Raw genomic sequence first — 27,465 nt, 5'->3', positions numbered from 1 at the left:
TTCAGTGTTCTGTTCTTCCTCCAACTTTCACCAACTGCTTTTACTATCCCTTAGTGGATCTTGCATGTAGGATTTATTACTGCAGTCTTTGCCTGATTGTGCTTTTATATTTCCCACATTCCTCCTTGCTTATTAATTGAAGCTCTTCTGTGAGGAAAAACTGTGCCTTTTTGTCTATTTACTGATATCAGTATGGACTTTGAGGTATTTATTTTATTACCTAACATCCAATACTGTCATTATTTATTTTAATATACAAATTGATCCAGCTTTGGCCATTGGCATCTCTAATTGGATCCTGTATCCTTTGGAAATGCCCCCATTCTTTATTAAACGCTTCTTTTTCTGACATCATAAGATGTTCCAGGCTCATCTTATGTTTTCCATGGCTCAGTCCTAGAATCAGCTATTTCTCTTAAGAAGCACTGATTTCTTTTTTTGGAGAATAGTATTTAAAAACTAAAATCTGAGTGCTCCTAGAATGCTATTGCTCCTAATCCCTTTCAGCAAAAAGAGCTAGGAAGAATATTAGTATGTTTACTAAATCACACTTACCCATCCCATCTACCATATTATATGTGTACGTATATGTGTGTGTGTTTGTGTGTGTGTGTGTACATACTGAAAACCATGATTTCATTTCAATACTATGATTCTGAAATACCACAAAGTTCATTGTAAATCTCTTGGATTTTTTTTATTTGTAACTTTTTTCTCTAACAATGAAAAGACTGGTTATATATAAAGTAGTTACCGAATTGCTAACTCATACTCCTGTGAGAAGTAGATTTATCAATTAGAGTACAAATGTTTGTTCATAGTTCTTTTTAGTTTTCATCTCACAACATTCAGTCAAATGATGTTTTTCAAACCAACTCAAATTAATTCTTAACCCCTATTCTCTTCAGTGTAGTTGTATTATTCATCTGGGTTTTGCTGCTCATTTTCAATACAATTGAATTTATTTGTTACTGTTTCTATTCTCTTTGGTTTCCCTTACATTGGGAAGTATATAAAGCATTACTAGGTTTGGAGAGTTAAAGCTATATAAAAGAGAGATTTTCAGAAGTCTTTGCTTCCTTTTTTCCTCTCCTTTTCTACCATACTTTTTAGTTAAATAAATCTCCATAGTTTCTGGTTTATCCTTTCCATATTACTTTTGCACAAATGAACAGGTTTGTATGTATTTTATTATATTTCCTTCAATCTTATTTTAAGGATGGTAGCACACCATATGAAATTTTTTTGAATTTTGCTTTTTTCACTTAATGATTTGGAAATCATTCCAAATTAATTCTTAATGGTATTCCTTGTTTATTTTTTATGGACTCATAGTATTAAATTGATGGGTATGGCACAGTTCATTCAACTACTTTGTAAAGGCGTTTAAGCTATTTCTATTATTTTGCAATTAAAATCTATGCTCTTACAGATATACTCATATTTATGTAATTTTGTATTATTAGAGCTATGTTTTAAAAGTATGTTCCCAGAAGCAGAGTTTCTTGGTCAATTTAAGTGCATGTGTGCTTGAATCTTTCAGTAACTCTGTCACCTGTATGCCTATGGAAATGACTGTCAATGGGTTAATGTACATCTTGATCAGCATACAAGTTACTGAACTATAGTTGTTAATTTGTAATTTTTAAAACTTTATTTGTGCTTAGCACATAAAAATATGTTAACATTGCATTGGAATTAGGGATTAACCTTGCATAATATGTCCCTTTTCAAGATCAATCAATATCAATAAATATCAATAAGTAGTGTATAAACAGCCCCTCATGAAGGTAGTAATCCTACATTACATTTAATACCCTATCAGCCTAAGTGGAGTCTGCAAATTCAGAATCATTGATAGAGAGTAGGAAGTTCAAACAGTGACCATAATGACTGACTACTTTATAATACTGTCATTTGCCCAGAATGTTTTTAATTTTTAAAACTCTTTCAAATCTTTTTATTTTATATCAACTGCACCACTAGTATGGTTTTGGAAAACAGCAAATAAATTATAACATTTATATAGTAAAAAGCCCTTTCGTGTATTTTCTTTTTTTTTTTTTTAAGAGAGAGAGAGAGATTTTTAATATTTATTTTTTAGTTTTCGGTGGACACAGCATCTTTATTTTGTGGTGCTGAGGATTGGACCCAGCGCCCCTTGCATGCCAGGCCAGCATGCTACCGCTTGAGCCACATCCCCAGCCCTCATGTATTTTCTCACTTGAACTTCAGACTAACCCTGTTAAATAAGCATGACATAATGTCAACACTACCATTACCAGGTAAGGAAGCTGAGACTCAAAAAAGTTAAAAGTTACATGACCCCCACCCTGAGGTTAGACATCTCTTAAGTAATGTGGCTAGATTTGAACTTGAGATTGCACCACACTACAGGTTTCACAGCCAGCTCATGAACAGTAAGAACATTTCCAAAGGAACCATACATTCAGGGTGTGATAAATTACTTAGTATATATTTTAAATAAAAGATTCTGTTGGGCCTCTCATATAGTCATAGAGTAAATATTTGTTGCTTAAAACCTATATTTAAGTCCTGAATAGAAATAAAAAGAAATACATTCTGAGCATATGCAGGCTACAATGTCATTCTAGGCAAAGCTAAGTGACAGAGTAAGCGATGGCTTTGGAGCCAAATAATCTGTTTGTATTGTATTTCTGCCACTTTATTAGAGCTGGGCATTACTTTTCTCATCTTTAAAATGGGTACTGTTCTGCAGGACTGTCAGATATAATTAAGAATCGTTTCCTCAGGGATATCCTCTTTGATTGCCACCTGTCTCTCCATCTGAATGTTATTCTTCTGTAGTAGCCTATTTCCTTTAGAGCACTTGTCACAATTTAGGGTTATATTTACTTTGATGTTTATTTGTTTCACATTCTCTTTTCTACTAGAATATAAGCTTCATGACATTAAGAACTCTGTATTTTTTTTGCTACTCTGTATCCCTTGAGGCTATTCCAGTATCATTAATCACTAAATAAATATTTCTGTAGTGAATCTCGCCACTCCCTTGAACTTGTTTTTACTTGGGCCATATAGAATGACCTGCAACTCCCTTGTCCTTTCTCATCTCTCTACCCTTTCTTTGCACATGCTATTCTGTTTGCCCAAAATACTTATCCTTGTTTCCTTCCTCCCGCCCCGAGCATTCTTTTTGTCCTTCAAGACCTAGCTTAACTCTTCTGTAAGAGCTTCTTTATGATATCCCTCCTCCCCTGAAGAATGAGAGGCTACAGTCAGTGGCATATTCAATTAATATTTTTAAGAATCTACTTTATTCCAGGCATGTACTCAATGCTAGGCATTCAGCAGGGAATAGGAGCTAATATGGGAAGAGGGCCATAGAAACGTAAAAACAGTAACATTTCTAGTTTTAGTAAATGATAGGGTGAGTAGGTTTGAGAAGCTGACCTTTGATTTGATAAATGAAAGGTGAGAAGGAATTAGAAATAGGAAGAATAGTATAATATTGTATCCTATTTACTGGACTGTTCCCCTTTTCCACCCACCTCCACTAACCAAACACCCTACTCAACCAGCCTCTGAGTTCAATGAATCTCAGTATCCACAGTAACCAGCACAGGCTCAGTGTGTCATCACACCACATTTCCACTGCTGGAAGTGCAATCTATTAGAATTGCCAGGTGCTTGCTTGGCCCTGTAATTCTGATTTAGTACATCTGATATGCAACCAGGTGTGAGTGCTGGCTCCCAACTTAAAATTCACTTCCCCACTTACTGTCTTAAGACTTTAGGAAAGTTATTCGATCTCTCTGTGACTCAGTTTCCTTATCTTTAAAGTAGAGATAGCAGTAAGACTTCATAGAGTTACTGTGAGATTTAAAGCAGACAATGCACCTAAAATTCTTAGCTCAGGGCTTGGCATAGGGAAAGTGGTCAATAAATTGTTGGCAGAAATGCTTAAGAACTCATGAGGTGTTTATTGAATAAATGAGTTAAGGGACAATAAAGTTTAATTTTAACTTCAGTAAATAGAACTAGGTCAAAACAAAACCTGAATATCCTGATTCATCTCATTTGTTATATACTTTAATTTGGACAAGAAAGAAAACACAAAGGAAAACAACAAACACCAGTGATCTTTTTCCCTGGAGCGTGTACTAGTGACTCTTCATTTGCTTATAAAGCAGCCTCTGAAAGCTTCTCGTAGCATTTGATTTTTTTTCCTGGATAGTTCAAGCTTTCGTGTACTAGTCTTAAACCTCGATAAAAACAACTGTAAACAATCTACCAACACCGAGCTGTCCTGTAACGTGTGCTTTGTCATCTTTTAAAAATCACAGTTTTAGGGGCTGGAGTTGTGGCTCCAGTAGAGCACTTGCCTAGCATGTGGGTAAGGCCATGAGTTCGATCCTCAGCATCACATAAAAATAAATAAAATAAAATAAAGGTATTGTGTCCAACTACAACTAAAAAAAAAGAGATTTTTTTTTAAAAAAAATCACAATTTTAGCATTTTGTACTGAAAGAGATTTCTTTTATATATCTCCTACTTCATTCATCATAGGAGATCCTCAGGATATCATACCAGTGACAGTTACAACAATACCAGAGAGAGTGGCAATTTTTTTAAGTCAGAGACACCAGTGAGATTAACCTAGAAAATTGCTCCTACCACACAAAAATAGTATTCAAACCATTTTACCAAACATTTAGTGGTTGGCAAATTTCAGTACCCTGCTCCCTATATGGAAAGCTTTAAATACCAAAACAGCATGTACAAAGATGAAAACAGTAACCAACTGGTGGCATTCGGAACTTAGAATGATTTCTCTTTGGTATTTTTACTATAAGACACTGAAATCATTATTGTTGTTTTTATAAACATTAAATATCTGGCTACTTGGGGTACTTTCATACTGGAATGCAATGGACATTTGTTTTCTAGTAAGCAAAAAGTTACTGGCCAGGTGTTGTGGCACAGGCCTATAATCCCCACTGGCTAAGGCTCGGGGATGATGAGTTCAAAGCCAGCCTCAGCAATTTAGTGAGGCATTAAGCAGCTCAGTGAGACCCTGTCTCTAAATAAAATAGAAAATAGGGCTGAGGATGTGTCTCAGTGGTCAAGGTCCCCTAAGTTTAATTTCCAGTACCCAAATAAATAAATATTAGTTAGGTATTAGCAAAGAGATTTTGCCAAGTGATCTTTTCTGTGAGTTGTTTTTATTTACATGAGTAATGCATTTTGCTTTTATCAATCTGGCCAACACACTTCATAAAATATTATCCACCTTTAATGTTGCAGAAATCAACTCATGCTATCTAAGGAAATAATTAGCAACCATTTCTCTTTCCTTTTTAATAGTTGTGGCTTTGTTTTCATGGTTTGCATTCTCAGACCAGTGCATTGTGAACTTATTCTACCTGGAGGTATTGGAATCTGTTTTATGTTTCACAAATGTAGAGATGAGCACAATGATCAAATCAGAAGTCTCTAAAAAAGAGCTTCATTTCCTGATTGGTGGCTCTGGGTTATGGAGCTTTGCAGGGATAAGTAGTTCATATTGGAGATTATGGGATAAGTGTCTGCACTTTAGCAGTGGCACAGTGCTGAACAGTCAAGAACACCGGAGATACTGTCATAGTTTTCAGATGGCAGGCTTCATTTTAAATGTTAATAGAAGGAAGATTTCTGATATGGGAAGGAAATTTGCCATAACAAATGCATTCACTTTATTGCACTCTAGCATGGCACCAATTACATTCAACTATATATATGATGTACTCTTAATTCCTAACAGTCTCAAAAAAGACTAATGTGAAAAATATTATATACTTGTACATTTTGCAGGTCATGAACAGATGGAAAAAATTATGCTGATAAGTAAAGAAATTCACATGCAGTATGACACACCTCAAAATGGTGTTTGCATGAGTTTTTCTTTTAAAAAATTGTTAAGGTTACCTGGGACAAAATGTAGTTAGTACTTGAGGGTTTTGTAATGCTATATCTGTAATTCACTTTAATTTATTCCTTCTGCAAATATGGATATTTGAAAGTAGAGGTAACCTTGTAATGAGTAAAACCGATAAAAGGTTTTGTCCAATGAAAGGGAAATTATGGAATGATTATTCACTTTGCAAAAGGGTTTGTCATAGGGCAATCTTTCCTAAAGCATTTCAAATTTAATTTAGTTTATAAAACATTCATTTACACACAACATTTCAGGAACAAATTTAGTGAGGAAATGAGAGAAATAGTCATAAAAAGATAGAGATACTTTACATTCCTAATAATAATGCTTTCTTTGTCTTTGTCTCTTTGCAGCACTAATAGCTATTGGGCGATATAGCATGACAATAGAGACTGTGGACGTTGGATGGTGCAAAGAAATTACAGATCAAGGAGCCACCCTGATTGCACAGAGCAGCAAATCCCTGAGATATTTGGGGCTGATGAGATGTGATAAAGTAAGAGTCATCTATCAAATTGTTTGTTTTCTACATCTCAGTGCAGTGAATAGCTCAATATCGTATTCTATTTCTTTTCCCTGTGTCTTTACCTGTGTATTTAATAGTAAGAATATATGTATATATATGTGTGTGTGTGCATATGATTGATAATTAATTTTGTGCTTAAGCATAATGAAAAAAGCAATCACAAACAAAACACAGTTACCTTAGATTTTGACATTCTATTCACAAGCCCAATGGCCAAAATTAAAAAGATTGCAAAGCAAACTACAATTTGCAGGGTATAATAGTAAAATTCTATTCTGGGTTCAAATTTTCCTGCAACAGTAATGTAGAAAGAACAGTGCCACATTGGTTTTTTTTATAAGTATATAAATTCATTGCTCAACATCTCTGTATTCTGGCTGTCTGGAGGCAAGAAAAGGATCAGTGAGGGGGTGTGTAGGAGTTTGTCTCCCCACACATTGGATGCCACTCCCATCAGATGATTAGAAATGGGCCCAGAGGCTCTGCTGAAGGCCTATGGTGCTGGCCAGGGTTGTAATTGTGAATTTGAAAAATGGTGCCACATTTAACACATGACACTTTGAGAAAAAAGATAATAAAAATTTGTATTGAATACCAGGTATTAAACAGATGTTTTCCCCTTACAACTTACATGTTTTCCCTGTTACAAATCTAAGAAATAATTATTTGCATTGTCAAGATGAGAAAATGTAGGCACAGAAACATTAGGCTCTGGCCAAAAGCTATTCAACCAAGTTCTTCGAGGTTTGTGTCCATTGCTTTCAGCAGACGAGGGGGGATCTCCAGCTACTTACTTGGAAAAGGTTCACTTTAGATATTTGCTAAGAAAGTATCTGGCATCTTATACCAATATATATGTGTATGCTGTTTGTGCAATGATAATTAGGGACAAATTCAGCAAAAGAATGTGAAAGTAAATACACATGCCTCTCAAAAAGCATATATTTTCTAAATATAGAAAATTTGGGGCAAAAAAAAATGGACCAAATGGACCTTATCCCTTGTATACTTTGTCATATTTGCACAATTATAATTGACTTCAATTTTTCTCCAAATATTTTTAAATCCCAACTTATCCTAGACATTTGCCAGTTATGTTTAACAGATTTAAATATATATATTTTCTCAGCCTGAAAGCAACTTATTTTGTAACCAAGCAACCAAGTGAGACCCAGGGGTTGCAGGTCTCCCTCAGATCTCACTACTAACTAATCTAACGCTGCTACTAACCCTGTCACTTTAAAATTACTTTTTTCAAAATAACCTAAGGGATCTACAATAGGCAGAGTGCTGTAAAAACAGAAAACAGTGACAGCAAAACTCCTCTACCTTCTAACCAGAAGGAAAGCTGCATGAGTGCTGTCAAACCAAAGACACTAAAATGTAAGCACTCAAATGTATTTAGGCATTCAGAGCCATTCTCAGAAATCACCAATTACCATGTTTCTAGCCCATTCTTTTTTTTTTTTATTTTTCTTTTTAACTAGGGATTGAACTCAGGAGCACTTAACCACTGAGCCACATCCCCAGTCCTTTTTATTTTTTATTTGAAACAAGGTCTCACTGATTTGCTTTGGGCCTCACTAAGTTGCTGAGGCTTAGCCCATCATCTTTAGATTTGTTAGCTCCACCTCCAGAGGTGAATTATAGAAGTTATATGTTTTGGTTAGAACAGGAGAAGATCATACCAGACATATTTTCTGACCAACATTTTGCTGACTTCAAGTTAAGGAATTCAAGTCCTTTATTTGTCCCAAATGAAAATTAGTTCAAAATGAGGTAGAGAGGTTGCTTCAGTTATTAGTATCCCTAAGCATTATAGCACACTCCTTAGGCAGCCACTGAATCCTTTCCCAACCAGAGAGTTACTCTGCCAGTCCATTGGCTCTAACACAATGCTGTCTGGCCATAGCCTGCTACAGCACAGCCCAGCCCAAGGAGATACTGGGCCCAGCTTGCTGTCTGGCTTTCTGAGACTCGAGTCAGCTCAGAGCCAAACACACAGGGTTCTGTGAGAACAGAAGACATTTCTAAACCACACACAAAATTCAAGTAAAGCCTTGCACAGAAAGGCCTACTTCTTGGTTTAGTTGGATGGAAACCTAGACTAAAGCAGCTTTTCTGCTTTCAAATTTTACATTATGCCATCCATTTCCAGAGTTTAAATTATCAGAGAGATTCAAAGAAAGATTTGAGTAGAGAAGAAAAGACATAAGTAGTGAGAGTATGTTCTCTGGAGCCATAGTTCAGGTTCAAATCTGGATTCTGCAATTATTAGTCATGTAATCTTGGGCAAAACTTGTTTCCTTAGTTGTAAAATGAGGATGATTCTAGTACCTGTTTTGTAATCATGAGCATTGAAATGAGTTAACATATTTAAAAATCATTTAGAACACCGTTTATTATATATAAAATACCTTATATTACTGATTATTCTTATCATTAATGTCATCCTATCAACCTGTGCTATAATTTTTGAATTTCCAAGTGAGAAAAAATTATATTACCTGCTATCCCATTTTGACTGGAAATTGAAAATAAAGGAAGAAAGTAGATTAATAGCACTTTCTGCATAATTTACAAAAAAAAAAAAACTCATACCTCCATGGGATGCTGTGAATTGGGGTTCAAGTTTATAGCTATCTATTAAGGAACAGAAATGAAAAAAGATCTGCAGTGCTAGAAATCAGTGAGTTGAACATAAAACTGTTTATGTAGGTAGGGAAAGAGAAAGTAACAAGAAAAATAAAGGCAAAAATAAGAATAGTAGCAAAAAATAGAGGAAAGCAAGTATTAGGGCATGGGGGAAGATCCACTGCCTCAATCTGTGATCATTTGTGCCACTGAAGAACAAAATTAATATGGGCCTATCCTGTGCCTTAACTAGATATGCTAACCAGTAATAAAATCATTAGTTTGCATTCTCCTCCCCTTTCTACATACCTGCTAGAGCCTGCCAAGGAGCAAGATACCTCAATATCTACACAATTAAACCCCCTGATCAAGAATATTGACAATGAGATCCCTGCATTGGAGAGAGATGGGCTTGTGAAGCCTTTGTGTCCATGTGCTCATGTTCTGTTATCTTGAGAAATATTGAAGTCTAGTTGCACTTTTTTTTTTCCACAAGCAATAAGTTTCCTTTGGGACCACTTACATATAATTCAAAGGTTATACTTTACCAAACCGGTGCTTTCTTCCTCACTCCAGCTTTTGAGGAATTGCAAGAATACTAAAATGTCTTTTCTGTATTGTAGAAAAAAATGTTTTTCCTCTCTCCCTCCCTGCCCTTAGGTAAACAGAGAACAGAAACACAAAATTATTCTTTGCTAAAAACAATAACATGTACTTGGATTATCAAACAATGTCTAAGGTAAATTGCAGTAAATTTGATGGCAACATTGCTGATTCCCAGGGAGGAATCCTCCAGCCATTAATTCAACAAATTCAGCATTCCCCATGAAGTTGTAAAGTTAGGAAGTGCATTAAGAAGATCCTGTTTGAGTAGCTTTTCCGATTGCTGGATGGATAAGCATGTTAGAGGTTTTGAAGCTGACGCCACATAATCTCCTAAACTTTAATGCATTGTAAGGACTAAGAGAAGAAAACACTGTGAGACGGCTTTGATGAATTAGGGTGAGCTTATATTCTTAAAGACTGTTCAAAGGCTTATTTGACCTTGGGAATTAGAGTTGACCTGAAATCACCTATCAACTTAACTCACATTTATTTAGTGATTTAGTTAAAAAAAAAAAAATCTTTTATAATCAGTGGGACTCTCTAATAAGAGCAATGTGTGTGTACTCTGATTTCCACAATTAAAGACAGTGACTCCGGTCATAGAAATTGTTTTTATGACTTCAATGAATTGTAGACTTGCTACAGATCTGTTTCTTCTAATAATATGGTATTTTCCTCATTTCTTACAAGGCAGCTTGGATGAAGAACAAAACTGAAAAAGATAAAAAAAAAATTCATGGGAAAGCTGTAGGGCAAATGGAAATGCAGTGTTCAAGGTTAATGAAAAATGTTTGGGGTAACAAGGTTGGTGGGAAGGGAGGGAGCACAGTGGCATGGCATTGGCTGAGAAACCAGACCTCGCCAGAGGCAGCCTGGCTGATTTGGGAACCTCTGCAGTGTGTGTTAATACTGAAGTTTGGAGACACAGGGCCTGAATTATGAGCAGTGAATAACATCATAAACGTAGCGGTTCTCAAATGCCAAACCCTTGTGAAAAGCAGTTGGATGAAGAAATGCTGGAGCTTTTAAAAGCTCCCTTTCACTTTCTTTCTTTCTTTCTTTCTTTCTTTCTTTTTTTTTAACTTCATGCAGAACTAATTTTATACACTGTTCATTTGATTTGAAAATGCCAGCGTCTGGGGTATCATTAAAGAGCATTATTGAGGGAGTCACTCTTGGCAAAGCTTTTGCTTAACATCCTTAGTTCTTATGTCCCTCCAAGTTATAGATGAGAAGGAGAAAAGTGTGCCTTGATTTACCCAAGGCAATTCCTGTGCCTTTGCTCTAAATGGGTAGCTGCCCTTCTGCCAGGAGCTCTTCTCTTTGGCCAGTAGAGGTGCCTGGAGGGCCGTGGGGCCTCTTGACTTAAGGAATAGACATAAATAGATTGTGAAAGTTCCACCCCAATGTCCTATGACCAAAGCCTCTTGGAATTTCTTTGATTTCTAGTTGACATAAATTAGAATTACACAGGCGTGAAGAGTAGACCCAGAAAAGATCAGAGAGGCTGCTGGGGGAGGAGAGTCGCCTCTGTGTGATCCTATTGATTATCCAGCTGCCTTCAGGCCAGGGGCCTCTGTGGAGACTGACTATTATTGATCCACACTGTGAAAATAATCGAATTAATTCATTTCTCATCAAATTGCCACTGCTGAGACCTTCCTCCTCACCTGCCCCAGTTCCTAAAGTTCTTAGTTGAGGAGAGAGAAGGGTGATTTCTTTTAACAAATGTTGTTTGTTATATTCTTCAGAACATAAGAAATATTGTTTTTTTGCAGGGAGTTCCTCATTTAAATGGTAGATTTTATTTAACAAAATTAATGAGGAGCTAATACGGAAAGCAAGTAATAGAAACCAGCCAGCTTTCCTCAAGCCAGGAGTCTGCTTTACAACCTTGTGAGATCAAGGGCCAAGTTTTGTGTACTCAATTGAACATAAAAATATTCAGGAAAATTTGACCACTGCATTTTTCAGGAAGTAATTATGGTAAGAGAAAGCCTCAACAACTTAAATATTTCTGTGGAGATTGAATTTTTATCAGCTTGTTTAGGAATCATGAGCAGGAAAGCCCTATGGGGAAAATAATACAGTACTCTGTAACTAATATACAGAACTAACTGGAAAAATCAGTTTAAGGGAAGAATAATTTGTGGGTCACTGTGTCCAGAACTGTTTTGGTAGCAATTCAGCCATGAAACAGAGTGTATACCTGCAGGGATTCCTCTCTTCCCTGCTACATATGCACAGCTGTTTTCAGATTGCCCTTAGCCAAAATTTAAGATTCAAAATTAATGCCATATCAAAGAAAATAAAGTGAAAAAAACAAAACAAAAGAAAACGTTCTGTCCTAATAACACAGGAGTGGTCTGACTATATTAGATCATGCAGTCCTCTGTCACAAGCAATGTAACCATCACCCAAACAGCCCATCATGCCGAGTGCTCCCAAAGAAGGGGGTGATGAAAAATGGTGAGAGTGTAGCTGGGGCTCTAAAATCTGAACTTAAGTCCTTCACTTGAAGCATCAGCATCTTGTTCCTTTTGCTGATAAAACAGTTTCTCCAGGTGATTTTCACATAGGAGCACTTTAAAACACGGTTTTACAACCCTCTCCTGATTATTGCTGGTAATTGAAACAGGGAAAAACACATCAGCTGAAATTCAGAGCTTACCTCTCAACCTCATTTTAGTCAAGCGCTCCCATCTTCTCTTCTTCCAACCCTATTCACTTGAACTGCTAAGTGGAATTGAATGTACTCCCAGCATTTAAATATTAAACCAAGAAATGCTGGCACAGAGCTTTATGGAAGAGGTTAAATTGGCAAACACCAGTGTCAGATTGTCAGTTTTCAAATTCTACCTCTTGTCACTTCATTATCTATAAGATCTTAATCTTTAAAAGCCTCAGTCAGTTTCATCTGAGAGTCAACTGAAAAATGGGGATGCTAATAACATTTATGCCAGAGAGTTATTACAAGATTAAATAAATTTTCCAATAAAGAACTTAGCCCAAAGTCAGACACATTGTAAGCACTCAATAAAGGTTAACTTTTATTACCATTATTATTGTTATTATTATTTTGTATACATACCTTCCATGAAATCATTTGTCTAATATATGAACAGCCACCTATCCTTAGCAGAGTCATAATATTCTAGCCATGAATATCAATTTACATTATGATCTTAGAAAGAAAAACTAGCCTCCTGAAACTCAGGCAGCAATTATTAAAAAATAATCGATTTTTTTAAAAAAAGACTTGCCATGTCAAATGACTAGTGTCCAGGCTAAGACTTGATTTGTTTGTTTCTTCAGGAAAACTGACATCTGTGTAAAACTTTTAAGAGAATGGACTGTAATCAGGTGCTTGTGTTTTGCTCACCTCTGCTATGGGATGGGTTTGATGTATAATGAAATCGCTAGGTTTGTTTTAAAAAGGAGGGAAGAGGAAAACCTACTGTTTCCTGAATACTGTAGGATGGGTAGAATGCTATGTTGGAATTTGCCTGAAGGTACCCTGAAGCATCATTGCTTTGCAGTAAATAATCTCCTTTGAGCTTTGATTTGGCTTTATAATAATATGAATGAATTAGGTTATAATATATTAATTTTTAAATTTAGAAATAGAAAAGATTCCTTGACAGAACTGAGATCAGATCCCCGAAGTCCCAAACAACAGACCAAGTAGAAACATGCGTGTCCTACAGTGGCCCAAGAGACTGAGGGGTTTCTGCAGGAGGATGGGGAAACAGCTCCGCCTGCAGTGAGACCCTGGCATTCAGCAGCAGGTGTCAGGCCCTACCATGCTGCACCCAGAGAAAATGTTGTTCCTGTTTGTAAGTAGTGTTTCAGAGGAAACTCCAGACTTTCTCCCCTTACTGTTATGATATATTTTATTCATTTATTCAGTAAATACCTATTGAGTGACTTACTCTGCTTCAGTCACTGTGACAGGTGACAGGTCAGGAAAAACAAGTGAACAAGATGTAGTTCCTACCCCATGGATCCTGGGCCTCCTGGGGAAGACAGACAAGCAAACAGACAACTAGAATACTGTGAAATTGCAAATTATTTTTCTAAAGGGGACATTTAAAATTAGGTTTAGTCTGAACAAAGATCCTCACTTTGATCTTGAATTAGCTTTCGGCTCTAGTCCTCTACAGTTCTTTTTTTCTGCCACCTGATTATTAAATTTCTGAAAAAGATTGTCTAGAAACAGTTTTCCTCACTTTCTCACTGCTCATTATAATCTGTTTCCATCCTCACCCTGACACTATGCTGCTCTTTTAAAAGTCAAAAGTGCCCTCTGTGTCACCAAATGTAGTAGCTATCTCTGAACCCAGCTTGCTCCATCTGTTGGCAGCGAATCTATATGGCATCCACTCTCTCCTTTGTAGGCCCTCTCTCCACTCTGCTTCTCTGTGTCTCCACCCTGCATCTGTAAAATGGACTTATCTCATAGGTTACTGAGAGAGATGAGTTAATTTGTGTAAATGTCCTCATATGAGATAGGAAATCAACGTTAGCTCTTACTTGTTTTGGTAATTAATTTTTACCTTTCTCATCCCTATCAGTCTTTTCATTAGAATGGAAGTGTTCTATGTTATTTTACCAGTACCTACAGCAGTGGCTGACACATATATGTTGCTAGATATATAAGTATTGGATGAGGGGCTGGGGATGTGGCTCAAGCGGTAGCGCGCTCGCCTAGCATGCGTGTGGCCCGGGTTCGATCCTCAGCAGCACCACATACCAACAAAGATGTTGTGTCCGCCGAGAACTAAGAAAAAATAAATAAATGTTAAAATTCTCTCTCTCTCTCTCTCTGTCTCCCTCTCTCTCACTCACTCTTTAAAAAAAAAAAAAAAAAAAAAAAAAAAAAAAAAAAAAAAAAGTATTGGATGAGTGGATGGATGGAGGGAGGGATTAAATGTGTTTTTCATTTGCAGTCTCTTTAACCAGAGTGTCCCTCCTTTTATTGCTTTATTTGAAATCTACATTTTGATTTGGGAAAGTATTGATAGCTAGAAGCAAGTTTGAATATCATTATATCCCACTACCTTTTAATAATATGATATATTATAAAAAGCAGCTGGATGGAAGAAAATAAATAAGAAGGGTTCCACCTTGGAGCTAATATGAGTTTGCTACTGCTGGGAATTCTGAGGATGGCTGAAAGCACCTGGGACCCAGGACAGACAAAGCTCAGGCCTCTGCTGTCTGGTTGGCATCCTTTAGAGTGCAACATTAGAACATTCTGATTTGGGTACAGTTCCTCTTCTGAGAACCAAAAAATATTTCTTATTTTCAGGTTCTTTAATCTACAGGTTTCCTGGTCACATTCATACAGAATAAACTTTTGCTGATAATAAATTTGTTTCAGGAAACAGGTCAAATCCATAAATTCTACTGGATGGAAACTGCAATTTTAGAAAGATATTTTTTCATCAGGTGCCCACTTAGTGATTACCACTACCCTAGCCTTTATGTAAGAAAATAAAAACTGAAATCAAGACAGCCATTAGGCACAAAAGAAAACATATTTTAGTTCAGAGAGTTTTCCTCTTCAATTATGTTTTTCAGCTTAAGAGTTTAATTTAGAAACACCCAGATGTGTTCCATAAATACATTGCACTTACCACTCAGCGACTACATTAATTATCTTATTAGGGCCCAGGTTTTTTCAAATAGTTGCTCTTTTACTGAAGCATTTAAAGCACTGTAGATGACTCTCTTAAGTGACTTTTTCCATCCTGGTGTCCCATATACATCTGTTTTGGTTCTCATCTGCACAGCATGTGCAAATATACAGATTTGAGCAATGGATCAAGTCCAAGACCAGCAATTTGCGGCTCAGAATAACCAATGCAAGACCATGTACCTGGAGCTTGTACTTGGCTTGAAACATCCTTCTTGGTGGAGGATTGCTTGGTGATACAGGGGATGAAAACATCACTAATTTTTTTTTTCTCTGACAGTCTGGTTGTTGGACTTCCTGTCACACTAATCTCTAATTAGAGACTTCAGGTTAGCAAGCCCCAATTCTCACTTAACACTGCAGGCGTTTCTATGATCCCCATCCTCCCAGGTTCTTTGCTGCTTTCTCACTGTGCCAATTCAAGTGAATAGAAGCAGTGCTAGTGTTAACAGGCAACCTACATTTCATGAAAAAGAGACAGCATGAAGCCAGGCCTGTTGTGATATTGACAGAGCATAGCACTTTCAATCATTGCTGATTCTGAAATGAAATGACTGCATTTGACAAAGTTGACTGAATTTATGAGCCTGCCTCTGTCAGGTTCATTGCACTCTCTGTATCTGTCTTTTTCTATGTTTTGGGATTTTTAGATGAGTTCTTTTTTGCCACCCAAGAGTAATATTTCTTATCTCTATGTTTAAAAAATACATCCTTATATACCTGAGGCTACTAATATGAGGTTCATGAGTGAGGCATACTGCATTATGGGTATTCTGTAATCAGCTGACTCCCATATTCAGTGGGTGGCTTTTAGGTGTCAATGATATACTCAGTTTTTCTACTTAAAATTGTATTAAATGCTCATTCATGAGTACCCTTTCCGTCCACATCATGAGTAGTCCTTTGAGGAAGAACTAGGTCCATATGAAAACTGTGCTTAGAGGAATCTTTCATTCCTTCAGCTTTTGGGAAGATTGGGTGGCGACCTTCTTTGGCTGAGCTAAACTAGAGACCAGATGCTGACTGAAAAGAAACCAATCTGATTTTCCCTCATCCAAAGAAAAACATCTTTTGTTTCAAGCAGTGATAAATATTTGGGGGAAAAAAGGCACCCATTTATTTTCTCCAGAACTATGGACTAGGTTTAATATAGAGGGAATATGAGAAGTAGGTAGGCACTTGTATTGAATAATCTTAATTTAGGTCTTACCTTCAGATTCCCAAGGGCAGGAATCACCTGTGCCCTTTGTGATCATTTCAGTCAGCTTTAGACCCATAGGTCTCAACCTGAACTGCACAATTGAATCTTCTGGGAGTTTAAAAATACCAATGTCTAGGTCCCTCTCTACCAAGATTGTGATATCATTATGGTCTGGAATATACCCTGAGCATGGAGGTGGGGGTTGATGAAAAATACTCCCAGCTGATTCTAATGAGCAGATGGGATTACAACCACTGCATCCTTGTTTGTACTCTGGATTGTGGACACAATTCAGTTCATCCCATACCACTAAACATGCATCCATATTGGTTATAGATTAATCACTGTGGGGTTCCTGGCAGAAGGTATTGATTTAAGAAAGGAAGAGGAAAGGAAGGGAATGTGAAGTTGTTTATAAACAAAAGAAAGGGAATAGGGTGCTATTCGAGGAAGTTTCACCTTGCTATTGAAGGAAAAGAAATGAGAGACTGTACAAATGGTGGCAGATTCCAAGTGGAATCTGCTCTAACCAAAGGGAAACCTGAGTAGAATGTCAGGTCATCCAGTCAGAAGAAGAGAAGTCCTGCTAAAGACGGAGGGAAATAAAACCATAAAACTCTGCAAACCACAGAGGGATGGTGCATGTTGGCTGTGGAGGGTCCTGGAAAAATCAATGTATCATCAGGTCTTTTATTCTTTTCTTAGTGTTCCACTTAAAATATTTGAAACTGCACTTTGATGACCCATCTCCTTTACATGAAAATTTGAGGTGGTACTAAGCTTTGCATTATTCTTATTTTATCCTTCTCAATGTGTGCCTAACTTGGAGCCTGTGGGCAGTAGTTGAAAGAGCAGTGGGGTTTATTTGAATATGCATTATCCACAAACACTTACTGGCACCTGGTAAGTACCAGGTTCCATGGATATCCAGTACAGTTTTGCAGAGAGCCACATAACTCAGAGAAGCAGACTCCGGAGACATGTTGCTCCAGAGACAAGAGTCTGCCTCTAGGCCGCCAGGAGTCAGCCCCTGGGGCTGCTAGCAGTGAGTGACATTGCCCAGGGAGTCTGTGAAGAGTGACAGACCAGTGTGAGGGCCAGAGACCCGAATTAGAAGGCAAGAGCTGAGTGTGCTATTTGTAAAACCTCACAGATGCACTGTGGGCACCTTACTTTTCCCACCTGCACACAGATTCATTTTCTTTTCCCATCCCCTCCTCAAAGCAGAGCTATTTGAAACAAGAACATAACTTCAGTTACACTCTTCAATTTGTTGGATGAGGCAAGAGACACATTGCATAGTTTACAAAGTAAAGGATGATTAGTTAGTTGTTCAGTACTAGCTCATGAGCTGGTTTCTTTTCTACATTATATGTATGTATTTAATGACATGATACACAAACTGATTTCCTGCTTGTTCTTCAGAAGTCCACTTACATATTTCTTTTGGAAAGCCCTTTTCAACACTCTGGGAGAATATCAGGTACTAGCTATCGGCTTCCTTCCACAGCAACTTGCATTTCCCTAAAAGCACTTCTCTTTGATGATGTCCATTGTCCCTGCTGGAATATAAGCTTCAAGAGGGAATCCACTGAACAGTCTACCTCTGAAACAGGGGAAAATGTTTTCAGGAGAGAGATGGAAGAGAAAGCAATGCCAGTTTCTACCATAGTTGTAGTTGTCCCTGTCAAAAGTTCTCTTTTTAGTCTTGCAGCTTCATCATATATCTATTAGGCTTCAAAGATTCATGCAACCACAGCTCTACAACAGTATATTCTGCAGACCAAGTGGTCTCCATTATCTTCTACATCCCCATGGAGAAGACATTTTGAAAAGACTGTCAAAGACTTGTGGGGAAGGGGGAGTCGCACATGCACACCTGCCAACTACAGTCATTTTATTTTTAAAGCTACAAATGAATGTCATGAACATTTTGCTGGGTAGGTGGGTAGGCCCTAGTCTGACACTTTCTGTACCTCACTATGTTACTGAGGTGTCAGGAAAGTGTTGTTCAATATAGAAAGCACTGTGTGCTGGAGTCCTGATTTCAAACCCATTTATTACGAGTTGTGTGGCTGTATATGAAATACCAATTCTGTCTGAGCCATGGTTCATCTATATTATGATTAATGTCTAGGTGCTGGGAAATAGTAGATGCTCACTGAATATAATTTCCTCCCATGCTCCTCCATCCTTAATGAAATGGGGATATACACTTATTTTGCCTTATTGCTCCTTAGGGTAAAAAGTTAACAAAACTTTTCAAGTACTTTGCCAAAATAAACCATGCCAAAGAAGAGAGTTTGACTATTTCCTATCACATAAAACCCTAATATTATGTGTTTATCACTGGAATGTGGGGTATTATGGGCTGGAAATAATAATCTATTGCATGTTCCTCAGAGTACCATATGCCAAACACCACTGTGACAAGTAAAACCAACCAGAAAAAGAAAGCCCCTCTAATTTCCATTTGCTCCCAGGTAGAGGTAAAGACTTCTGAAGCCCAAGAAATCAGCAGAAATAACATTGCTTTGAGTCAGAAGACCTCTGGACTAAGTCCATTCCCTCTCTGCTACCAGATAACTTTGATATCCAAAGGAACCTTAAATGTCACAAGATTTTCCAAGTTTTCTGTCAGCCTCTCCTGGGTCTACCACCCTGAGCTGACTGCTGATGGTGCAAACTAAAGTATCAAGTCCTCTGAACTGTGTGGGTATTTGTGCAAAGTTTTGGAATCCTGCTCACATCTAGTATCACTAGAATGTCTGTAAGTGTTATTGATCTCCAACAAGGAGGATTACCATCAACGAATCCAAAGTATAGCTTAGTCCTCTCTTGAGTACTAACCTGAGGGACACCAAACCAGCAAAAATTGGTCAACCACCATCATGACCTACTTCATTCTCCTGTGAGAAATTACTGAAAGCTCCAGAAAAGGTGCATCTAAAAAGTACCCAGTGATATCAAACAGAAAAGATAACAGCCCAAAGAATCACTATGGTATGAATTTCAAAGAATTGAGGAATTTGGGGTTGCCATGTCAAGACTTTAAGCTGCTACTACTGTGGCTGGCATAATATTGGAACAAGATGAATTTATCTCTAGAATTTCAGATATATTAGTATTGCTTTTCCACATAATACATATTCATTAAGCAACTCCTACATTAATTTATCCAGGAGATATTTATTGAGTATGCACTCTATGCTAGGTGTGCTCTGAATACTAGGGATTTGGCAACGAACAAAACAACAGAAATTTCTGTCTCATGGAACTCATATTCTAATGGGGTAAAAATTTATCAGTGTGTGTAGGACTGAAAACAAAGAGATAACTAAAATACTCTTTGTTGCTAAGGAACTTAGCTATCTGGGAACAATGCATTTTTTAAAATATTTTTTTTAGTTGTAGATGGACACAATGTCTTTATTTATTTATTTATTTATTTTTATGTGTTGCTGAGGATTGAACCCAGTGCCTCACACTTGTAAGGCAGGTGCTCTACCACTGAGCTACAGCCCCACTCTGGGAATAATGTATTTTGTTGGAATTTTAAACAGTGTTCACTTTTTGTAGGAAAACTTCCTCCATTAAAGAATAAGTGACTTTAAATGGTTTATTCTTAACTGTGACCTAATGTATTCAGATATCATATTTCTTCTCCTAACAAGAAACATGTCCTGTTTTATAACATGAATTAAAGAGGGAATAAGAATCACAATGTAAATGATTCATTCAGCAAATTGTACCAGAAGTTGTATTTTTTGAAAAACAGGTATGATTAAGAAAATAATTCCAGCCTAGGCTTCTACTTACCTGGAGCTTTTTGGAGAAAATACTGATAAGGAACAGAGGGAACTATGATGGTCTAGATAAATTGGTTAAATTGAATCTCCCAAACTCTCAGGGTTCTCTCCTCACCCTTCCATAGCAGCAGCAGCGGCAGCAATATAATGAAATTATGGTGTGATTTACCTTAATTAGCATAGCAATTTGCCTCACATTTTCAAAAAGTGCTAATAGATGTTAACTCAAAATAGATTAAAATACCAGACAAATTGCTACTACCTTAAAAAGAGTTATAATAATTTTGAAAATTTAAATTATGGTTATGCAGTCTTTAGAGAGAACTATAAAATCCAATCTTTCATATATTTTTTTAAAACACCTATGGTACATGCTCCCCCCCCCTCTTTAATCACAGTAATTTCTTCAAATGACACTGCTGCATATTGCTTTAGGAAGATACACTGCATTTTTCACATATCATGTATAATGTAGGAATTGCCATTGATAGTTTTCAGCAAGAGGGGGAAAACCGAATACAGAAAACCAGGAATCATGGGGAAATTCTGAAGAAAAAAAAAAACACCTTTATCTCCATGGTCCCTTTTTTATATTGCATACATTTTATGAGTTGGAACAAAGAACGATCCTCTTTATTCCAGCAAGCAGAATTGCGCATGACAAAAATCTCTGGAAATCTGTGTGTGACTGTAGGATTTAAAATGAACATTCCTGGTGTCTTTCACTGAACTCCTCTACAGCACCGAAACACTTATGGGGTTCATACAAAGAGGAGATGAACATGATTTGTACTTCTGAGAAGTAAATGAACATAACTTTAATATAAAAGTTGTCCTTCTATATCACCAGGGGACATTGTATGTAAAAGATAGAACTTTCCCTAGTGTGAGAATATGTGTTTCCCTGAATAATCCCTACCCAACAAAGCTCTAAAATGGAATATTTGCATTTTCCCTTCTGTGTTGTTTTCTAGAATTTACAGAGCACAGTTAGCTAAAGGACTGCTTAGAATTAGAAGACACATTATATTCACAGAGGACTAGTGGTACCATTTTTTTTTCTCATACAGTTTCAAGAAACCAACTTGTTTTTTCTTAGTCATACCTGTGAAAGTCAGAGAATTATCATAGCATCATCTCTGTTCTCAACTACAGATGTACCTTCCTTTATGCAACAGAAATAAAGAAATTGAACGTGGATAAATCAAAGGATATATAAAATATATTAGGGGAGCTGACAAAATAAATTAACCCTACCATGAAAATTTTTACTAAGGTGAAAAATTATCCCCAATTTATATACTCCATAAATCCATATCTTCACATATCAGGTTTGTTTAAGGTGAATTATATGCCTTTTCCTAGGAAACAGTTATCACAGAGATATTTTCTGTTTTTAAAAATTGGCTCTCCAAAATAAATTGCCTGTCAACCCTACATACAAAACTTTGTACAGACCCATGTGTAGTTAGGGAAAAAATGTACCACAGAAAATAGTTCCTGTGTCTTTATAGTAGGTTTAAATGTTTTTTCTTCTCTATTCTTTTCTCATCTATTTTTTATTTAATAGGTTCCTTGAATGCTAAGTGTTTAGACGACATATCCTTCTTTTGCAGTGCAATGCAGATTTTCTGAAGGTTCTCTGACCAAATGCCTTCACCTTTCGTTCAGTAAAACTTGCATCATTCTGGGTTTGTGGTGGGAGGAAGAAAGGTAACCAAACTGTAGAGAACCACAGTTAAAGGAAAGGGAGAATTTTCTAACAGTGAATATTTTAAACCTGGACTATGAAATTAAAATAAGTTCTGGGGCTGGGGATATAGCTCAGTTGAGGAGTGCTTGCCTCACGTGCACAAGGTCCTGGGTTCAATCCCTAGCACCACACACACACACACACACACACACACACACACACACACACACACAAAACTGTTCTATCTCCTGTAAAAAACATTTTAATGGAATAAATTCTTCTTGTATATAAAATATGTAATAAAGATTACTTTCCCCCTATGATTATTTTATTTTGAATATTACAATCAAAGTTATCAAGGTTTAGTTCTGAAATATCTCATAGATAAAACAATATTTATTAGCACTATAGAGCATAGGTTGCCCTACCATATTATTAACTAACTCACATTTAGTAACCATGTATTGAGTGCCTGCTGCAATAGTAAGAGCTACCACTTAGGGGACTCTTTATGTTAGCTACAATTATTACATTTATTTATTTATTTATTATCATCATCATCATCATTATTATTATTATTTGTTATTTTTAGATATACATGACAGTAGTGTATATTTTGGCATATCATATATACATAGAGTATAATTTATTCTACTTAGAATCTCATTCTTATGGTTGTACATTGCTATAAAGATTCACTGTGGTGTATTCATATATGTACGTAGGAAAGTTATATCTGATTCATTCTAATATTTTTCCTATTCCTCTCCCCCATCCCTTCCCTTCATTCCCCTTTCCACTGAACGTCTGTTCTTCCCCTCCCCACCACCTTGTTGTGTGTGATCATCCCCATATAAGAGAGAACATTTGACTTTGTCATAAGTACTTTTATCCTGTTTTTACAGTCAAAGAAATCAAATGTTAAAGAAGTAAAGTGAAAGTAGGATTCCAACAAGCAAGTCTTGAACAGAGAATTGTCCCAACAGAGATTAAGTATCATTAAGCACAAGGCTATAATATTAGTTCTCAATATTAAAAACAATAACATGGAACATATTTTTCCAGATCACCCAGAAAAGTACAGACAACTGTTATTTCAGAAAAGTACAGACAACTAACTTCATGATCATCATATTTCTGATCAGGTTTTCAAAGCAAACAGTAAGGGTTTGATGTTGTTTCAGGTTTTTCCTGGTGGTCCTGATCTTTTTAAATAATGGACATCAAGGGGGATTCTCAAAAACATGTATTACAAGAGCCTTCTTTTAGACTCACTTAATATAGCTTACTTAGTATAAGTGAAATATTGATATATCTGAAAATGCCCAAGTGTTCAATAAAGATTTTAAATAAAGCTACTAAAAGTTGTGGTTCTTAGGTTAATCATTTATTTATCTAAAGGATGAAGGAAGCTGTCTACTTCTGTGATATGAACTGCAATCAGCTTAAAAATAATTGACAAATTAATCCCTTCACAGCACAGCAATTGTAAAGGTGTTAGTTTTAATTAGGCCTGTCTGATTGCCTTGTCTAATCAAGAATCAAGGTGGTATCTTTGATGGTTAAGGTCTAGTGGGGCCATCCCTGACCTGCCAGCCATGTATGTTTTAATTATTGATTCCTCACATTTCAGCCCTTTTCACAAAGGGACTTGAAGTTTGTAATGCCTTAACATTTAAAGGGAAGAAAAATAAACATTTTCCCTAGCACTTCGATCTAGAATCCTGTGTATCCTCTCCCACTTTGTACAGTATTTGTCCTAAAAAGGATGTCAATGTGCATTAGAATGCTATCTTATTATTCCCTTACCTCTCAAGCACTAGATTTTCAATGGAAATTATTAAGATCTTGACAAAATCACAATTGTTTGTGCTTCTAGAAAACACATTTGATTTTTTGAGATTATGTCTTGAAAAAAGGATCCATGGGTTGGGATATAGCTCAGTAGTAGTGCACTTGCCTAGTATGCCCAAGGCCCTAGTTCAGTACTGCAAAAAAATGAAAAGAAAAAATGTGTAAGGGTAAGGATAGCAATGAGAAATCAGAGAGGTGAGACAAAAGAAAAGCCTGTCTTCTCACAAAACAGTTTCCCACATTTCTAAGAAGAAACAAGTGGAGGGTTGTCATGCCATCAGAAGGCCACAGTGTGCCAGTGAGCATGGGCAGCTGCATGGTATTGGTGGTCCCTGTGAATAATGGTGTGCTTCTTGGGTTGCAGGTCAATGAAGTGACAGTGGAACAACTGGTGCAACAGTACCCCCACATCACATTCAGCACTGTCCTGCAGGACTGCAAGAGGACCTTGGAGAGAGCCTACCAGATGGGCTGGACCCCCAACATGTCTGCTGCCTCCTCCTAACACTCCTGCCCACGCATAGGTCCACTTGGATCATTCAGCAGGGCAGTGATCTCCTGGAAAGGTGTTGACTGTCACCTGTCAGCGTGCGTGCAGGAGTGTGTATATTCATGTCTTGTTTGCCTACTGCATAGTGTAAGCGCACATTATCTGTTCCCAGGTGGGCTGGCTTTTTTTCTTAAAAATTGAAGATTATGAAAGCCACAAACCTTTTAGTTTTTATGTTCAAAGGCTTATTTCTCTTAAAAATAAAATAAAATAAAATAACTCTTTGTTTCAATATATTTCTGCCACTTTTGGAGATCCCAAAAGACAAGTTTCTTTTTTGATGGTGTAGAATGTGTGCTTCTACTGGTGAAACCAGAACAGAAGTGATATTGCACTAATTAGAAGCCTAGATACCAGTACTCTTCAAAATTCCCAGCACATATATACATAGTAAGTTACCTGCAACTTTCATGTACCCTACAAGTGGGTAAACACACACACACACACACACACACACACACACACACTCGGGTGGTTTCTTTGTAAATCATTTCCTAACAGAGTGGCCTTCATCCAGGCCACTGGGGAGCATGTCATCCTGTGTGACTCTCCCTAACTCATTGTGTCCACAGGTGGTCAACTTGCTATCTGGTGGGCGACTTAGAGACTAGAGAGAATAAAGCCTTTTGTAAATTTTTTATATGGAGGCAACAATCTGAACTCCCCTGGCCAGCTCATAGAAGTTAATTATTCATTATTCTACAAATGCATTCTGTTGAGTACTAAATATTTTACTTGGTTTTGCATTAACATTGTGTTAGCTTTTATGTTGTGGATTGTAACTGGTCAGGATATATTTTAGTGCTATTTGGAGCTAATCTTAGCATTATCCACATTGAAGCCACCAGTGTAATTAATGGTGAGCAGTTATTAAAAATCTACAGATCATTTCATTATTTTGTTAATTTTGGTAATTATGAAAGCATTTTTCTGAAATTTGGGGCTAGTCACTTAATAGAAGATTAATGAGTGAGATACAAGTAGACAATCTTCCTACTGAATTTTTTTTTCTTTTGCTTTGGGTTTTAGAACAGATTTTTTGGATATGTGCATGTCATTTTTTGAATAGTTCTTATGCTACTGCAAAGATCTATTGCAAGCTAATGTAAGAGTTAAAAAGAAAAAAATTAGAAAATCTGTTCATTAAGATTCTGTTTACACTTGCCAGAAATAAGTATTTTTGTTTAATTAAAGATTGCCAGCTTTCAGTTAAGACAGTACCTATCAGTAAATGAATATATGTCTTGATTTCACACATCTTTACAATTAATTCATTGTAGGGACTTAGGCTCAAATAACCTTTCCTATGTCTAGATTTATAATCAAGACAGCAGGGAGCCTTTTTAAGCTAAAGAGTGATTATCTTTCTCAGTAGAACTAGAAGCAAAACCCTGACTTGTGAATTTGCTATTTATTCTTCCCTGATGTGGACATAACTGTTATTTGATCTTTAACAGATATACTGAGGTTTGAGTTCATTTCCTATAAATTCCATATTGCTAAAGTGATACTAGCTGTAAGAAACAAAAGATAGCCTTATATTTGAATGTCATTCATGTATTTATAACGACTCCTTTTTGTAAACAACTGTTTCCTTTGATTATGTCAACATGTTTCTGATGTGGCATTTTTTGTTTTAATCCCAATCAGTTAAGAAAATCTAGTCAAAAAGCACCAAGAATATTTTTCCCATAGCTAAATGGGTTAGTAATTTAATTTTGAAGGGAGTAAAATTTTCATAAGAAAAAGATGTTTACCATTAATAAACTGTATTTCTTCTTACACATTGAACTGTATCATTTCCATATCCATTTTTCCACCACTGAAAAATCTTATTTCACAATATTTTAACTGATTTTTAACCCAAAACTAATTTATAAGACAGTATGTATAGTAATAGTAGCTTGAGTGAATAAACAAAAGTTTAATTTTTATATATGTCACACTATATTTTAAATAGTTTTTAAAAAGGACAAAAGAAGGGAGAACCATCTATGATATAGATGGTACAATTTCAGTTCAAAGTTGTAATAACATTTGGAGTGTTACAGTTTGGTTGTCAAATGGTTTCAGAGTGTATAATTGATTTTTTTTTAATGTTAAATTGTTTGAATCTAAAATACGGCACTATAACATGCTTTAGCTTGGTGGGGGGAGGGGGGATTCTGGGGGACTGCACTTATTCTTTAAAATGTTGACTAATCCAAAAGCCTGATACAACATAACCTGGAAAACTGCCTTGGTACATTGTAGAAATCTGTAGAAATAACATATCCAGCCTCAAAGCATTAATCTCAAAAAGAAAAAGAAAAAAAAAAAAAAAACAGCCAGAAAAAGCATCACCTCAAGTGATCCTGTGATGGTTGTTGAATGTGTTCTCATTAGATGCTTTGAAATGAGGCTTAAAATAATTTTTCTAGGCAATATAGTTTCTTTTTTTGCTTAGAATGTCATCCATACATGTGAACACGTTTAATGCAGGGCTTTTTATCCTCTCCAAAATGTCAACAGTATTTTCAGAATAAAGCCTATGAAATATATTGCTGTAGTGGAAAATTCTGGTCCTTTGTCTTTAATGTCTTTTTGAGTGGATAAAGAAAATTCACCCGGTTTGTAGTTTCTATATTTCCGTGAATCTTTTGACCTTGCAATGGGTTGCAATAAAAGAGAAACAAAGCACTGTGTCTTTTGTTTTATTTTAGAAGACAATAAATGGCCTCCCTGTTGCTGGTTGGGTATGATGCATGCAGTAATCTGTGTCCTTGTGTGTTTCACTACAGAGTTATATAGGTTTGACTAACCCAGAATAATAAACAAGATTGGATTGAGGAGATTCTAATTTAGTCATGATTATTGAGATAAGATTAAAACCATGAGGGCTTAAACAGAGAATTGTTTAAAATCCCATTCCCTAAATAGTCACTCATTTACTTA

General features: G+C 36.4%; 1 protein-coding gene across 2 annotated transcripts in view; it reads left to right on the top strand.

Moving 5' to 3' along the window:
• Fbxl17 (F-box and leucine rich repeat protein 17) overlaps positions 1 to 27,210 on the top strand; it is a 505,077-nt gene extending 477,867 nt beyond the window's left edge. For both annotated transcript variants that reach the window (XM_005327315.5, XM_078045375.1), the window contains 2 exons: positions 6,314 to 6,456; positions 24,346 to 27,210. In XM_005327315.5, coding sequence (XP_005327372.4) covers positions 6,314 to 6,456; positions 24,346 to 24,486 — 284 coding nt within the window. In that variant the 3' untranslated portion in view covers positions 24,487 to 27,210. The remainder of the gene's footprint in view (positions 1 to 6,313; positions 6,457 to 24,345) is intronic.
• The last annotated feature ends 255 nt before the right edge of the window (positions 27,211 to 27,465 follow it).

The sequence above is a fragment of the Ictidomys tridecemlineatus genome, chromosome 1, assembly GCF_052094955.1.
Source record: "Ictidomys tridecemlineatus isolate mIctTri1 chromosome 1, mIctTri1.hap1, whole genome shotgun sequence".
In the NCBI taxonomy this organism is placed as follows: Eukaryota; Metazoa; Chordata; class Mammalia; order Rodentia; family Sciuridae; genus Ictidomys; species Ictidomys tridecemlineatus.
The sequence above is the reverse complement of the archived record's forward strand: the minus strand, read 5'-3'. Positions and strand labels throughout refer to the sequence as shown.